The sequence below is a fragment of the Petaurus breviceps genome, unplaced genomic scaffold (genome assembly GCF_028583685.1).
Source record: "Petaurus breviceps papuanus isolate PSGF00001 unplaced genomic scaffold, PetGlider_PUasm1.0 419, whole genome shotgun sequence".
NCBI lineage: Eukaryota > Metazoa > Chordata > Mammalia > Diprotodontia > Petauridae > Petaurus > Petaurus breviceps.
The window spans coordinates 10,637,041-10,655,401 of record NW_027186324.1 but is presented as its reverse complement, the minus strand read 5'-3'; the positions used below and the strand labels follow the sequence as shown (position 1 = coordinate 10,655,401).

General features: G+C 36.9%; 1 protein-coding gene across 1 annotated transcript in view; it reads right to left on the bottom strand.

The window, feature by feature from the left end:
* Window positions 1–4,758: 4,758 nt before the first annotated feature.
* Window positions 4,759–18,361, bottom strand: part of BEND2 (BEN domain containing 2) — a 47,462-nt gene continuing 33,859 nt past the window's right edge. The window contains exon 14 of the mRNA XM_069100501.1: window positions 4,759–5,960. Coding sequence (XP_068956602.1) covers window positions 5,791–5,960 — 170 coding nt within the window. The 3' untranslated portion in view covers window positions 4,759–5,790. The remainder of the gene's footprint in view (window positions 5,961–18,361) is intronic.

Here is an 18,361-nt window from a genome sequence, read left to right as displayed (position 1 = left end):
GGGCATGGAAGATCTTTAAATCCCATAACCCTTACAGTAGGTGCAGTCAGACCTGAAGTCAGGAAGATCTAAATTCAAATCTGGCCTCAAGACACTTGCTGTGTTAGCCTGGACAAGTAACTCAACCAGTTTATCTCCTTTATCTGTAAAATGGGGGTAACAATAGTGCCCATCTCCCGGCATGAGGATCAAATGTAAAGTGCTTAGCACAGTGGGGAATATGGCAACTGCCAAATGTTAGCTGTTATCATTATTGCTATTCTCCTTGTCTCTTTTATCCACCTCAAATTCCCATGATATTAATTTTCTGACTCCTTTCCCTTTGTTTGGAAACAGCCCTTGGGGGCTGGATCTTAAGTGTTTCTGCCTCCTCTCATGCTGGAGAATTCACTTTTTTTCTACCCCAAGTGACTTCTAGGACATGACTTGCCTCAGACTTAGTGGTACCCCATGAACAGTCTCACATCCTATCCCCATATCCTGTTCCACAGTACCCTGACTTAGTACTCTCATAGGATAGTGTGTTGCCATAGTGCTGTTCCAGGCAAAACAACCTTCTGGCTTCTCCAGAGTTGGGTAGAGGGTTGGGAGTGTGGAGAGGACAAGGAGAAGGCAAGGCAGAGCTTTGTTGCAAACTTATGGGTCAGTTTGCACAGTCCTGCAAGAGCATGGTCAGACAGGGGTACTGAGTAAGCACATTAGGAATTAGCCTTATTGTTAGTTCATTGGGTTTTTAGGGTTATTGATGTCTTAGGACAGCTGAAATTGTTATTTTTTCTGTGCATAATATAATTCCTTTTTTGGATAGGTTTGAGCAGTTCTGAGGATATGATAGAAAATGTCTATTTCTCCACATTGTTTGTCATGTAACCGAGAAATACTCATGGTTTTTTAAGGATTTAAGATATAAAGACTTAAGGATATTTGCAGGCAGCAAGGAAAGAGCTGATAAAAAAGAAACTGGAAAACAAAGTGGGGTAGAAAGGGATGATTACGGTGACAAGGTGCCAGATGTGAGGAAGTAGGATCAAGAACACGTAGAGAAACTGGTCTTGATAAAAAGAGTCACTAGAAATAGGAGCAGAGGAGAGAATAGCTGAGGAATAGAGCATCAAAGCCTTTTTGAGATGTAAGCTAAGGAAGAAAGGAAAGCTCAAAGTGAGTGGCACTATTCTCTCAGTAAAATATGAGGTGAGATCCTCTCCTGGGGACTGTTACTACATGTTATATATTATAAGCATACTATATTTTTATATACTATATATATAATATTGGGAATGGGCAGAAGAGACAGATGACTTTTTTGATTCCTTTTAATAGGCCCTTTTCATAGAAAAAATAGATTGCCTTCTGCTCTCAAAGAACTCACAGTTTATTAGAGATGTTAAAACTTAAAATCAAAAGTAAAAATGTTCTAAGTGTATAACAGTAGTAAAAATGCTATAACCATTCCGAGGAGGAAGAAATAGCAGAAGTTAACTTCTTGACTATCAATAATTTGTTCCTCAAACAATTCTTATACAATGGAAAAAAAAAAGATACCACATCTAGCATCATCAGAATCTGATTTTATTAGACCAAGACATTATATTTCTAGAATATGTAAGGAATAATTTTTCTGATATCAGAAAGTTCTCTAGAACAGTGGTGTCAAACATGAATAGAGAAGGGGCCATCAACCAGTGGCGAAGGATCTTTGTGGGCTGTATATTGACTTAATTTTAAAATGTAATTGATTTATATTTTACTTTATTTTTGTTTTGTTAAATATTTTCCAATTACATTTTAACCTGGTTTGGGCCATATTTGAGAGTGTGGCGGACGGTGGTCCATGGATCACAGGCTTGACACCTCTGCTCTAGAGACTTGGACTTAATTTTAACAATATTGAGAAGCACAGATTATGGGAGAGACTTGTTTTAAACTGTTTTAAGTAGGCTTTTAAAATTTTCTACAAAATTTATCTTTGATTACAAATTCTATTAATTGCATCATAATAAAAGCATTTTGCTTCTCTGCAAAAGATCTTACAAGTCTATAAGTATTAGCTAATTCTCATATCTGAAAAGTGGTATATGACTTTTACAGAGAAAAAAAGGCAAAGTGAGATTTTTTTTTGTTCCATAAAAGCTTCAGCTAGTGATAGAAGTTGAAAAGGGAAGCAATTTGTTTGTCTAGATGAGAGAATCCTTTCATCCTCAAAGTAAACTAGTTGTGGCACTCCAAGAAACAACTGAGTAAGAGCTTCCCAAATTTTCTCAGTTTTTCACAGTGGCCACAGGCAAAACAAACAAGGACAAAACAACGACAAATCCCTCCAGTTCCCTAAAAGTTCCATTTATTATTAAGCAGTAAAATTGAAAATTTTAAGTGTCCTGGTGGCTCTAGGGGTTTGCTGTGAAAGGCCATGGTGCCACAGCATACAATTTGGGAAGTGCAGACTTAGCCTTTTAAATGACCATAAATGATATTTTCTGATTATTTTTTTCTGTTAAACACATCTATGTTTCTCTACTACTATATCTGAAAAATGTTCATCTAACATCAGTCTAGTAATATTAATTACTTTATGCCGGAGGCTGGAGGAATCTTAACTGGGCCATCTTTCCAGGCTCATTATTTTGAACAGGCACAATAATATGTTACCTTCCCAAGACAAGAGATTTTCCACTGAGGTTGAACTAGACAATGAAATATTTCTGTATTATGTGAAATAATTTCTGCATTATATGAAAATGAATAGAAAGCAATCTTGCTACAAATCTAAGACTTTCTTGTCTGAAACAAAAGTATGTATCATATGTATATACACATATATCTGAGGTCCAAAAATATATTAATACTCAAAATATTTTGTCTAAGATCAAAATACTTATTACAACAGCTTTCAAAATTCTTGCAACTCTAGCAAACATGAGGTAATTTTCTTTCTCATCTATGAAGGCAGATAGATAGCTAAGTGTTAGGACATTTATGTAACTCACTTCAAAAAAAAAGATATAACTGGTTAACAGTAAAGAATGTTATACAAATATTGTAAAATGTTTTCATTAAAAAGAGAATTCACATCATAGTGCTACAGGCATAAGCAAAATATATTTTAAAATTCTAGTTCAATAATTTGTGAAATTGATACATATAAGAAATAAGTTGAAAACATTTATTTTTCTATTTATAAAAAATAAATCCTCTGAAAAATCATTTTAGGCTGGTTTTTGCACTAGTACCTTTTATAGATATGCTTAAGTTTGACTATGAAAAGTTAATAATTAAGGATGAAATGGTAAAATAAAGCGAAGAAAGCCAATTAGTTTAGAACAAAATACAAAAACATTAATAAAATGTATATTATATGTGCTAATCAAATAAGCTTTCTTCAAGATAACTGAGATACATTTTCATTCAAGTCCTGGGCATTATCCTAAACTGAAAAGTGACACAAATGATCCCTATAATAAGGACTCAATGAATGAAGTCTTCTGAGATGTTTTCTGACTGGAAAAATTGGGAATTTTTTCATTTCTGCCTTCAATTCAAAGACTATTTTATAAGGTACATAAAGAAACACAGATTCTTATAAACTGATCAACTTTAATGAAATTTGCCTTAGTTATTATCTCATGGTCTACTTTGAACTTTATGCATGAACAAAATGTACCCCTCTATAGCAGCTGCAATGTAACTATGCCTGTGAGAACACTCAGGTTATGGTTTGCCCTTCATTCTCGAAGACCATGACATCAGGAATGTGATGCCATAACCTGCCAAGTGAATTGGATTGAAGTGGGAGAGGGAGAGGGCTGTGTAGAGTCACTTTCTTCTCCGTAGTCATCTGGGTCCAGTGGTGAGATACACATCAGGATGACTGGAGATGGCCCCCATATACACGCAAAGTGAAACTGAACAGCAACCCAATGGATTTACTGGAAGACAGGTCAGCTCATTCACAAGCCTCACATCTACCTAGGGCAGAGTTTTTGTTTTTCATTTTTCGCCTGTGCCAAATTAGCCCCATTTCACATACCAATAAAAAGCATCTTGAGTATCTGAAACTTTTAATCTTGCTCTTTTTAAAAAGTCTAAAATATACTTTACTACTATTAAAATACTCTGAATTTATTTCAATTTTCAAAAGATAAAAATATACATCTATTCTATAGTTCTCACACAGAAAGGTAGACATTTTTACCATAATCTTTTGATTGTGTTTTTTTGATTGATGTTTTGATTGGTCTACAGATATATGTTCTAATACTTCTCTCACCACTTCAAAACTACCTTTCAAGTTCATTTATCTAAAAATTCGATTCAATTTTATTTTAATTATTTTAAGTGAAAGTCATAAGTCACATGTCTTAAACAAATGGATATAACTAAAAGAAGACCGTTGATAGGCAAATTAAACATTTACCTTCTGAAAAATATTTGAGGCTATTATAAAAATTAGCTTTGCTAAATTCCAACTAGTAGAGAAAGCTGATGGCATTGTTATAACTGAAATAAACTGGATTAATATTCAAGAGAATTGTTTCACAGATATAAATACCAAGTTATGAAGATGTAATGATTGCCATATTTATTATGGCTTCAAGTACTTTCTTGAAAATAAAGTATTTTATTCAGTTAGAAATAAAATCTGAAGTAGAAATATTTTTTTAGTGGGGTGAAAAATCCACTAATAATTCTAATTAGATACTTGAAAATAAAGTTTTTCTTTAAAAGGTTTCTGATAAAAAAACTATACAGTTCTTAAACATATCCAGTTCTTAAAACTTTATTTTAATTTAAAATGTATACAATTTAACAGCATTCTAGAGACAATATAGAAAATATACTCAAGTTCCTATAAACATTTCAGAAATCACTCTTGACAAAGAAATCTAAGTTTAGTTGCCTTTCAGTCTTCATGACTTTTTCTTGAAAAATGAAATGACTCAAACTGAACTAAAATAGCTACAAAAAATTATTTTTCTTCATGATTATTCTAAACTTACGTACTATTAGGAAAATACTTGGCTTGCAAAAAAGAAGGGTTTAATGCACTATGTGCTATCATGAGTCCAGAAAAAGAATATGGTCACTGCTTCCAGAAAGCTAAGGCTACCATCATTTTGTCAATTTCAGGAAGCTTAAAGGAAATTTTAGCACTATATGAGTAGTGTATTGTAGCTCCTTTCAAGAAGTAGAGTTAATTTTGAACTAATGTTCCTTGTTTATCAGAAACATGGTATACCTCTCCAATTATGTTACCCAAGAGTTTCTGCACCTTCATGTCAAAGAAAAACTCATTTTAGCTACTTTAAGTTACTCTTCTTCTGAAGTATTCCTTTCATGACATTATGCACTATCTGAATTAAAAGAAGTTAAGCAAACCATTTTACAGCCTGTGGAATGTCCAGTGTTTCACTTTTACGACACAACTTAAAATCTTACAAAGAATCTCTGTTTCTTTACCAGTTTGACATTATTTTCTGTGATCTTGCACTGCCAATGCACCAAACATGTTTTAAAAATAAGAACTTGATGAGGTGGCTAGGTGGCACAGTGAATAGAGTATGGGCCCTGGAGTCAGGAGTACCTGAGTTCAAATCCGGCCTCAGACACTTAACACACACACACACACACACACACACAAACTAGCCGTATGACCTTGGGCCAGTCACTTAACCCCAATTGCCCTCCAAAAAGAAAAAAAAAATAGAACTTGAGACACATATATAATAAGGAGGCATAAGCATGATGGCTGAAACAACAACCCATTGAGTTAATGGTAACTCATTCGGAAGGGTTTTATGAAGGATTTTTCTCATTCACTGATGTTTTCCTACGGAATCCCCTTGTGGCCTTTTTATGGTCATGTCGAAGACTTCGGATTGTACTATTGATGGCAGCCACACATGCTTTCCAATCATAGCCAGTTTCTGTTAGGTCATAAGATGGATAGTTCTCCTGGAGAAAGTCTGATGGAAAGAACCAAACATACCACAAGTTACCCTGTAATACTGAGGCACGGTGTGGAATAAGCTTGAGGGGCATTTATACTTTCATAAACTATTAAAAATGTTCACAATGACAACATCATTCAGTTTCTGCTACAATTATCCAGATATTAAACCTGTTGAGAACCACTGTCAACATTCAAATGGCAAAGCACACCTTAATAATATGCCAGTGACACAGACTAGTGAAAGTTTATTACCAAAGAAGGAAACAAAAAACAACTCTATCTATATTTACATAGTGTGTATACATGTATGTATGCATGTATACGTAGTATATATATGTATGTACATATGTATATGTGTATGTATGAATGTTTTTGTCGTATATATATATATTTCAAAAATATGCTTTTAAAGTGAAGAGTGACAGAATGAGAAACACAAGAAACTAGCACTAATTTTTAGAAGGGGTTAACAAAGGCAAGCTAAAAATCGGTCAAATGTATCTGTGGTTAGTAACCTCAACTGGTTATAGAGAGCTGTTACTACAGCCAACAAAAGAAGCTTGTTCTTCATGTGGGTCAGTCAGCTTTACTTTATTTTATAGTCACAGTAACAGCCAAAGATTTGGTCACAAAGGTGAATGGGAAAAAAAATTTAAGTATCTGCTTTACTGATGATAGATATAGAACGTTAGTTTTTAGTACAAGGGACAGCACGTATATTTGGTAATTTTAGAACTCTATACGATGAGTTTCCTGATCTCTGTGGTATTTGTATATTCAATACAAATAAAATAAGAATTCCTAAACTTGGCCAGATCTCCAAGAGGTCAACCCCTGCTAGCACTATGATAACAGAGAAGACCTAAATGCTCCATCATTAGTGGGAATGGAATTTTCTTTTCTGATACCCCCTTTAAAAGTTAGGCACATTTCTGTTTCTTTTAGAAGTTACTTATGATTCTGTCACTCATAAATGTGTGTTTCCGGAAAATTCTAATTCTTAAGACATATTTACATATTTATTACCCGCTAGGTGAAGCCATACCTACAAGATCTAAAGCTAGTCCAAGGCCCTCATTTTACAGATGAAGAAACTGTGCCTTAAGGGAGGTCAAGTGATTTCCTTTTATTTGTTATAAACTTATCTCACTCAGATTTCAAATGGTACTCTTCCATTTTTCTAATATTTCAGGATTCAGTGAATAGTCTGTGTTTGCCTTTTTCATACCACTTGTGACTTTACAGATTTAGCTAAAAACACAAGTTCTTGCTTTTTCCCTAACCTGGAATGAGCTATTCTCTCATTCCACATTTATCTAACACATCTACATTTCAGTTTTATTACCTTTAACTCAGTCATTTAGGGATTTATGGAGGCAACAGCCTGCCACCTAGTGGTAAAAAGGGAACAGCAGTCTGTTTTTGGAAAAGAGTAATAGGAATTTTTCTCCTCATTCAACAGTCCTGTACTACATCTTTATTATTAGATCTAATTTCTAGGAAAGGGACATAGATTAATAAATAAGATACAGTCTTCCTCTAAAAGAGCTTAAAAACTAGTAGGGACATATGCCACATAGATAAATAGCTAGAACAGAAAATAATATATGAAAAATGCACAAGAAAGGTACAAAGCACAATATCAAGTCCAAGGCACTTGGGGGGTGGGGGGGGGATTGTTTCTGAGCGGAAGGGGGGAATCATGTAGGAGGCTCACAGAAGGTTTCATGGAGCATTTGAGCTGGATCTGAAAAGGATGGGTAAGATTCTAAAACGTAGGAATGCTAAAGACAGAAAGTATTTGTGATAGTAATGGAATATAAAGATTCCCCTGTATTGGCTTGGTTTTCAAATTGATTGTGTTAAAACCCAGAGCTTGTTAATCCCATCTGTGGGATGGACTTGTTGATGTGAAAAGAAAGTCCTGAACTGGGAGGAGCTGGTGACGTAGATTTGGAGAGACAAGAGAGAGGCAGAAGAACTTTTTGGAAGCAGCACCCTTGTGGAGGCAGAGAGAGACTGAGAGGATTGCTGGGGGCCACTTTGAATCGCCCTGGACTTTTGAGACCTGACCCCGGAGCTGCCAAGGACTGAGGAGACATGGCTGTTTTGCTGGTACTTTGTCTGTCTGTTTTGATGTTGTTTTGCCAGATTTGTTCACTGGTGAAAGACAGTCCTGTTGAAGAAGTCCTGGAACCTTTCTGTTGGTTGAGAGCTCCTGAGAATGTCCTGCAGACAGAGAGTGAATACTGTCCACCAGGGCAGTGCTGTTGTTGCCAGGGGTCTGGGAACCTTTCTGTTGGTTCAGAAGCTCTGAAGAAGGATTTTCTTGTTGTATGTTTACAGAAATTCTGAGAGAGGGTTTTGCTAATGTTTTCAGGGGTTCTAGGACTGTTCTGCAGACACAGGATGAATTAATGAAGAGACTGGCAATGTATCTTGTGGCCTTGCTAAACCCTGTCTCCCCAGGAACTAAGATTGCTGAGAATTTTCCTCTTGTCAAGATGAAGAAAAGACCTCCATTTGGGTATTAAGTGCTGTGCTAAAACTTGATGTAACTCTGGGGTAGATTCAATTGTGATCCAGGGGTGGGGAACTTCTGACCTTTTTGTGTTCTATGGTAGAACAAATGAATGTACTTTACTTATGTTTGGAAACTAATCTCCATTTGAGAAGAGGGGCTTTGTGATGGACCAAATGAAGGTACAGCCTAGGGTGGAGTAGTATTTAGAACAGGGACTTTGTAGGTGATTGAATGAATGGAAGGTCCTGGGGTGGGGTAGTACTTGGAGATTATTTAATCACACTTAGTAAATGCTGTATTTTGAATGATGTCATGTTTTGATCTTCTCTGTTCTTAATTTGTCACTGAATAAAATGGAGAGCAGCTATGCTGGTATTCTGAACCTTGGGAAGTTGCCTTTGCTTGGCATTACAGTACAGTATTCCAAACATCAAACAATACCAGGGACATAAGGCTGGGGCATGTATGCGGGAGTGTGAGCAGCCCAAATTGGATGAAACAGAATACAAATGAGGTAAGTCCAGAAAAGTAAGCTAAGGCTATCTTGCAAAGGTTTTTAATACCATGTTTAAGAACAAGTCTAAGGAATTAAGATTCCTTCTTTATAAGGATTAATAAAATTAACCTTGCAATGACGGTTGATAGAAGACAATAAAGGCAGTTAGTCCAATTAAGAGTCCATTGCTCCAAAAAAGAGCAAAAAAAAAGTCTATTGCAACACATAGTCCAGAAAGGTGGGGCTTGTACCTTGGTAGAAGTGGGGAGAGGAAACAGATGCACTAAATACTGTGGAAATAGAATGAACAGATCTTACTAAACGACTCCTTTTTCTACCTCAACCCTTATAATCCGAAGGGAGAATCAAGCAAGTGAATCAGTAAATGGTGGTACCACTGAAAGAAAGAGAGGTCAGGAAGAAGATATTCCACAAATTCAACAAGTGTTTATTAAGCATCCACTATGCTAAATTCCATGCAGAATTTAGATAACATATGGTCCTGCTCTTGTGGAACTTACTAAACAATAGAGAATTAATGTAAACATAAAACAATGGTACAAAATAACAACTGATAAGTCCATCAAGGAAATGCAAGTCAAATGCTATGTAAGCTCTGAGGTAAAAAAAAAAAAAAATTATTTCTAATTAGAGGAACTCAGGGAAAACTTCCAGGAAGAGTGAACATTCGGGATTTAAAGGAGAGTGAAAAATTAAAAGGGGGGTGGGAGAGAGGAAGGTAATTTCCCTCATCCCAAAAACTATGAGCAAAGGCAGGAAAGTACAGGGCGTGTATGACAGTTTGGCTAGAGTATGGAAGAGAACAGTATAAAACATGGGCGGCTAGGTGGCACAATATTTCAACAATATTTCCAATTATTGTCCTTCATTCAATCTTATGTTCTAGCCAAAGGGAACTGTTGGTTAAACTCCAAGCCAGACATGAAACTTCCTGTCTTTGGGCATGCACCCAGGTCATCTCCCATGCTTTAAATATATTTCCTCCTCATTTCTGCATTTCAGAAGCCTTATCCTCCTTCCAAAGTCAGTTTAGGTGCCAATTCCTTTGTGGAGCCTTCCTTGATATCCCCAACTACAACTGCCCTCTTCCTCAAATTTTCCTAGAGTACTAAGACTAAATTTCTCCTTTATTCTCCTCACTCCCTACCTTCCCATGTTTTATACTTATCTGTGAAATGTATCACATATCCCCCAAAAGAATTTAAGTTCCTTGATATAAAGTGCCACATCCGCCAAGACTACTGTGCACACCAGTAGGTGCTTAATCAATGTTTGCTGAATTAACTGAACAGTAAGGTTTCAAACATGGAAATCTGGGTATCACTCACAGAAATAGTGATGTCAGAAGGAAGAGCAGATTTTGGTGAAAAGATTACAAGCCCAATTTTAAATACATTGAGTTTGAGGTGCCAGTGAAGCTATGAAGTGAGCAACTAGAGATACCAATCTGGTGACTTCAAAAAACAGTTGGGGATGGAGGTTCAGATTTAGGAATCAATTAAGAATAATAATTTAAAAACAGGACAATTTTTTTTCCTCCAATTTGTATATTTTTTTGTCTTTTTGGAGGAGGGGAGGCAGGGAAATTGGGGTTAAGTGACTTGCCCAAGGTCACACGGCTAGTAAGTCTTAAGTGTCTGAGGCCACATTTGAACTCAGGTCCTCCTGACTCCAGGGCCAGTGCTCTATTCACTGCGCCACCTAGCCGCCCCAATTTTATTTTCTCTATTGGCCAATGTCAAGAATCGACAAGGGAGCTGAGGTTGATAAACAGTGCTAAAATGTTAGGAAGACAAAAATAAATTATTAAGAGAGGCAGGACAGTATGGTATCCCAGAAGCTAAAGGAGGAGAGTGTAATTGGAAGGAAATGGTCAACAGAGTCAAATGCTATAGTAATTGCTAAGGAGATTTGTTTGAGAAATGCCATTGGATTTGATTATGATGTTACTACTGACCTTTGAGAAAGCAATTTCAATAAAATGGTGCAGAGAAAAGTCAGATTTTAAGATGCACATAAATGGATGGTAAGCAAGTCAGAGCACTGGAAAGAGACAATTTATTTAAGAACTATGTAGGTGAAAAGGAAGGAGATGAGGGGTATAGATATATAAATGGAGTAAAAGGGTCAAGGCAAAAATTTTTTAGAACTGACAAACTCTGACTGCCAATGGATTAATTCTGAATGCCTCCAGTTATGAAAGGGAAATTTATCAAGGGTAAGAAAGGCTAAAATAGCTGCCTCCCTCTCCCCTGCCACTAGAAGGATTATAAAATTTTAAACTTTATTTTCATGAAGAGGTTAAAAATTACTTTGATGTCCAAAAACATCTAACTATATCTATCAACTGCTCAAAAATGGGAGTTAAGCAAAGTTGCACAAGTCAAGTTAAAATACAAAAATCATTCATATTCTTATATACTAACAATAAAGATGAAATATTTAAAAGAAATTCCATTTATAGCAACGAATTAAATATTTGGGGATTAACTTTCACCAAGATACAATGAGAGCCTTATAAATATAACTATAGAATTGGGTAAGCAATAAAGATCTTAATAAGAGAAGTAGCCCCAATATTCATAGATATATTAGACAAGTCTAGTGAAAATGACAATATTCTACAAATTAATTGATCATAATTCAACAACTCGCAAAATACTCCCTTATAAAACTGGAGAGAATAAAAGAAAATTCAAACAGACATTCAAGGGAAATTTTAGAAACAAAGCTGATACATGTGAGCATGCCCTCTTGGACTGTACAGACACACCGCAAAGCAGTAATTACCTAAACTATCTCATACGGAACAAAAAACAGAAAACAGAAAGGAGATAGCAGAAATAAAACCAATGTTTGATAATGCTGCTTCATAAGCCTGGCTCACATTCCTTGTATTGTGAGGCCCTGAGCTCTCCATATCAGCAGAAGCGGCATGGCATGATGGACAGAGATGGCCTCAGAATCAGGAAAACCTGGATTCAAGTCCCATCTTGTTCATATACTGGCTGTGTGATCTTAGATATATCACAACTTCTCAGTGCCCCAGGCAACTTTCTAAAACTAAATTACAGAGCAGCTATTGTCCTGCATTAGAAAAAGAAGTTCTTCCTGGGAACTCCCTGCATTGATGAAATCATAGGTATGATAGATTAGGATTGTCAGCTTCAAGGCCTGGTGCAAAATAAAGGTAGAAGATGTCATCAGTTTCTCATTGTCTACTTTTCCTTTTTTTTTTTTCTCTTCTATTCCCTGAGTTTCAAATTTTCTCTCCCTCCCCCCCATGGCAGCACACCATCAAGTATAGTATCTACAAATACTTTCACATTAGGCATTAGTCAGGTTGTAAAGAAGGATTGTATCAGATGGAATAAACAAGGGGAAAGAGGAAACAAAACCAAAAAAGAAAAAGGGCAGGTAGTTTGCTACATTCTGGGTTCAAACTCAGTTCTTTCTCTGGATATAAACATCTCTCTCCATCATGAGTCTTTTGGGGTTGACTTATGACTCTGGATTGCTGAGAAGAGTCCAGTCTATCAAAGTTGGTCATCACACATACGTTGTGTCTGTAATTGTGTATGAATTCCTCCTGGCTCTACTCTTCTCACTCAGCATCAGTTCGTATAAGCCTCTCCAGGTAAATAAGAATTCCATATGCTCCTTGCTTCTTATAGCACAATCGTACTCCATAACATGCATATACCACAACTTGTTCAGCCATTCCCCAATTGATGGGCACCCCCCTTCATTTCCAATTCTTTGCTACCACAAAAAGAGCTGCTATAAATATTTATGTACATATGGGTCTTTTTCCCACTTCTATGATCTCTTTGGGATACAATCCTAGAAGTGGTATTGCTGAGTGAAAGGGGATGAAATTATTTATAGCCCTTTGGGCATAATTCCAGATTGCTCTCCAGAATGGTTGGATCAGTTCACAACTTCACCAGCAATGCATTAGTGTTCCAATTTGTCCACATCCTCTTCAGCATTTGTCATTTTCCTGTTTTGTCATCTTAGCCAATCTGACTGGTGAGACGTGGTACCTCAGAGTCATTTTGATTTGGATTTCTCCAATCAATAGTGATTTAGAGCATTTCTTCATATGCTTATAGATATCTTTTAATTTCTTTCTCTGAAAACTGCCTGTTCATATCCTTTGACCATTTATCAATTGGAGAATGACTGGTATTCTTAAAGAGTTGACTCAATTCTCTGTATATTTTAGAAATGAATCCTTTATCAGAGACATAAGTTGTAAAAATTCTTTCCCAATTTTCCACTTTCCTCCTAACCCTGGTTACATTAGCTTTGTTTGTACAGAAGTTTTTCAATTTAATGTAATCAAAATTATCCATTTTGCATTTTATAATGCCCTCTAATTCTTGTTTGGTCATAAAGTCTTCCCCTCTCCATAAATCTGACAGGTAAACTATTCCTTGCTTTCCCAGATTGCTTAGAGTATCAGCATTTATACCTAGATCATGCACCCATTTAGACTTGATTTTGGTATATGGTGTTAGATAATGGTCTATGCCCAGTTTCTGCCATACTATATTCCAGTTTTCCCAAATTCTTATTCCAAAAATTGGGGTCTCTGGGTTTATCAAACACTAGATTACTACAGTCATTGACTGCTGTGTCTCATGTACCCAATCTATTCCACTGATCCACTACTCTATTCCTCAGCCAGGACCAAGCAGTTTTGAGGATTGCTTCTTTGTAGTACAGATTGAAATCTAGTATAGCTAGTCCACCTTCCCTAGCATTTCTTTCCATTAATTCCCTTGATATTCTGGATCTTTTGCTCTTCCAAACGAATTTTGTTACTTTTTCTAGCTCTATAAGGTAGTGTTTTGGTAAACTGATTGGTATGGCACCAAATATATACCTTAATTTAGGTAAAATTGTCATTCTCATTATATTAGCTCGACCCAGCCATGAGCAATTGATGTCTTTCCAATTAGTTAGATGTGACTTTGTGTGAAGTGTTTTGTATAGTTGAGTTCATATAGGTCTTGGGTTTGTTTTGGCAGATAGATGGCCAAATATTTTATAATGTCTACAGTAACTTTAAATGGGATTCCTCTTTCTATCTCTTGCTGTTGAATTTCATTAGAAATATACAGGTATGCCAAGGATTTATGTGGGTTTATTTTATATCCTGAAACTTTGCCAAATTTATTATTAAAAAAAAGTTTTTTACTAGATTCTCTAAGTATATCATCATATCAACTGCAAATAGTGATAGCTTGGTCTCTTCTTTGCCTAATTTGATTCCTGTTTTTCTTCTCTAATTGCTACTGCTAACATTTCTAGTGCCAGATTGAACAAGAGAGGTGATAGTGGACATCCTTGTTTCACCCCTGATCTTACTGGAAATGCTTCTAGCTTCTCCCCATTACATATGATACTTGCTGATGGCTTTAAATTGATGCTACATATTATTTTAAGGAAGGCTCCATTTAATCCTATACCTTCTAGTGTTTTTAATAGGAATGGATGTTGTATTTTGCCAAAAGCCTTTTCTGCATCTATTGAGATAATCATGTGGTTTTTGCTAGTTTTATTGTTGATATGATCAATTATACTGATGGTTTTCCTAATATTAAACCATCCTTGCGTTCCTGGAATAAATCCTACCTGATCAAAGTGTATTATTCCTGTGAAAAGTTGCTATTGTCTTTTTGCTAATATTTTACTTAAAATTTTTGCATCTATACTCATGAGGGAAATTGGTCTATAATTTTCTTTTTCTATTTTATCTTTCCCTGATTTAGGTATCAGTACCATGTTTGTGTCATAAAAAGTATTTGGTAGGACTCCACTAAGATGTGTTTCTTGTAAACAGCATATTGCAGGATAATGGTTTTTAATCCATTCTGCTATCCACCTCTGTTTTATGGGAGAGTTCATTCCATTCACATTCACAGTTATGATTATTATGTTTCTTTCCCTCCATCCTATTCCCTGTGGTTAATGCTTATATTTTTTCTCCCCTTATCCCTTCCCTTCCTTAATAGTTTTCCTTTTGACTGCCACCTCCCTCAGTCTTCCCTTATTTTCCCCCCCCTTCTACCCCCCCCCCCCTTTTTCATAGCCTTTCCCCCTCCGACTGCCTGTAGGATATTTTCATACTGAAGGATGTTATTTCTTCTTCACACCAAGAGAGACAGGAACAAATCTCATGCGAAGCTCCTCTACCTCCCCTCTTTCCCCTTAATATGATATGTTTTGTGTCTCTTCTCCATAGAGTCCTATGCTTAACTGGTTGTGTTATTCCCTCCTTGAACCAGAATCAATGAGGGAAAAGCTCATATACTACTCATCTCCCTCCCTTCTTTTTCTCTGCTATATTGGTTTTATGCCTCTTTGTGTGGCATAATTTACCCTTTTCCACTTTATTCATTTCTCTTCTTCCATTGCAGTCCCTTTGTAGCCCTTAATAAGATATTTTAAATTATCATTTTGTGTAATTTATACTCATACCCTCTACTTGTATGTACACCGTTTGCTCTTGTGTGTGTGTGTTTTCCTTGTTTACCTTTCTACGTCACTGTTGCACCTCATAATTGGAGGTTGAATTTTCCATTGAGCTCTGGCTTTTTCATTAGGAAGGTCTGGAAATCTGTTATATCATTGAATGACCATCTCTTTGCCTAGAAGAATATGCTCAGTCTCACTGGGTAGGTGATCCTTGGTTTTAACCCGAGCTCTTTTGCCTTCTGGAAAATTGTATTCCACTGCCTCCGATCTTTCAGTGTAGAGACTGCCAAATCCTGTGTGATCCTCACGGTGGTTCCTTGATATTTGAATTGCTTCTTTCTGGCCACTTGAAATATTTTCTCTTTTACCTGGTAGTTCTTGAGTTTGGCTACAACATTTCGAGGACTTTTCAGTTTGGTATCTCTTTCAGGAGGTGTCCGGTAGATTTTCTCAATTTCTATTTTACCCTCAGGTTCTAGTATCTCAGGGCAGTTTTTCTTAATGAGCTCTTGGAGAATGTTGTCCAGGATCATTTTTTCATCATGATTTTCTGGTAGGCGCCTATGATTCTCAGATTATCTCTCCTGGATCTGTTTTCCAGGTCAGTTATTTTTCCATTGAGATATTTTACCTCTTTTTGTAATTTTTCATTCTTGTTGTTTTGTTTGACTAATTCTTGGTTCCTCATAGTTATTTGCTTCAATTTGGTTGATTCTAATTTTTAGCGAATTATTTTCCTCAGTTTTTGGAGCTCCTTTTCCATATTTCACTTTTCTTTTTAAGGAGCTGTTTTCTTCATTATAATGTTTTCCCAATTTTGCAATTTTGATTTTAAAAGAATTATTCGTTTTGTCTTCTATCTCACTCATTTGGTTTTCAAAGTTCCTTCTGAGCTCATCTAGGAGAGCTTTCTGTGCTTGGGACCCTTTCCCTGTTGATGTTTCAGCTGTGGGTGTGGAGTCCACATTGTCTCCCTCTGAGTTTGGTTCTTCCCTCTGAAGATAGTAGGACTCCAGAGTCTTTGTAATCTGCTTTCTACCCATTTTGAGGCAGGGCCTTAGTCAAGCCCTTTCTCTAGGGTTCCCAAGCCTTTACCAGTTAGGGTTTTGCCCTGGGGCAATATGTTTTCAGGGTTGGAGCAGCCAGGGTTCACTCTACCATCATGGTCCTTGGAGTTCCTCATAGGGGCCTTTTAAATTTCTGGGCTATGGAGTGGTAGTCCCAGGAATATTTGCTGTCCTGGACAACGGCCCTGCATTTGATTCTTACCTTGCTCTTTCCAGTGCCAGTTTGGTGATAGGCCTGGTAGTGGCCTTTGTGGTTGGAGGGATGACTTGCCCCCCTCGCTGATCAGGCCTTGTCCCAGCCTGTTTCCTAAATCATCGTCTTCTTTTTCTTCCACCCTCTTCTCTTCACTGTGCTAATGCTGCCTACTAGCTAACCAAAGGGTCCCCTCTCCCCACCAATAAAGCCAACCATCTAAACATTAATTCCCCCAAAGTGTCCCAAATTACCCCCATTAAAATCCCCATTTTTCTTAGGTAGATATTAATAGGAAAGCAGTATGATTTGCTTCTAGTAATGGACACTCAAGTTTACAGAATATTACAGGGGAAAGATGTGGGACCTGGAATCAGATGACCTGGGTAAGAATTCCAACTCTGCTGCTCATTTTCTTCGCCACCTTGGACAAATAGAGCTCTCTAAGCTCTCAGTTTCCACATAATATATATATAATAGACAGACAGAGAGATTAGATAGGTAGCTAGATAGAACTATATATATGTATATATACATACATATATATGTAGGGTTAGGGTTACTCAGAGTATGAGTAACTAGCACCTCATTTAGGACTCCATAATACATCTTTAAAAAGAAGAGGGGATGGGGGAGAATCAAGGTGGCAGAATTGAAAGAAAGCATTTTTTCCTAGCTCACCCAACACACCTCCTCCACGACAACCCAGAAAAAGCACCAGACAGAATACTTATCAAGAAAATTTTAAAAAAGATATTGTGAGTCATTTTTCCAGCCCAGGGCGGATTAGGGAGATAGAAAGAGAAATCTGCTGACACGGGAGGAGATGGCCAGGAACACCCACGGCAAGGGACATTCCAGTAGCCAGTGAAGGAAGAGGGCTGAACTGGAACATCGGAACAGGAGGCAGGAGGCAGTGGAGCAGAAAGACATCCCAGGAGTGGGATTCCTGAACTTGCTCTGGGTTCAGGAATGGGTGTGATCTGGCAGCTCTGTTACCCATTACGCTTGTTTTGGATCATAGATTCAGGGCAGCAATGAATGGTAGTGAGCAAAAGGGGCCCCTGACTGAATACTGAGCAAGGAACAAATTACAGAAATGTGTCTGCATGGCTTTGAAGCCAACAGCAAGGAAGCAACTCAGTTCTACCTTTAAGCCTAAGACATAAGCCTGCAGTAGAATAACTAGGTTGGGAACATCCCAGACCAAAAATGATTTCACAGTTCAGTCACTCTGAACTTATAGAACCTCCCAATAGACTAAAGGAGGGAAGAATATACATATACACACAGCTGGGTACAGAAACTCATTTTACCCAACAGAGAAGCAGGAAGAAAAGATGGGGAAAGAGAGAGAATAAAAGGGAAGGTAGATTAAAGAGGGCAGTGGTCAGAAGCAAAACAGACTCAAAGTGGAGAGAGAGAAAGAAAGGGAAGAAAAAGTATAAGAATGAAAGGAAATAGCAATCTTAACTGTGAATATGAATGAGATGAACTCACCCATAAAACCAAAGAGGATAGCAGGACAAATTAGGAACCAGAATCTAACAATAGGCTACTTAAAATAAACAGAGAAAGTTGCATATAGAATTAAAATAAGAAGCTGCAACAGAGCCTATTAACTTCA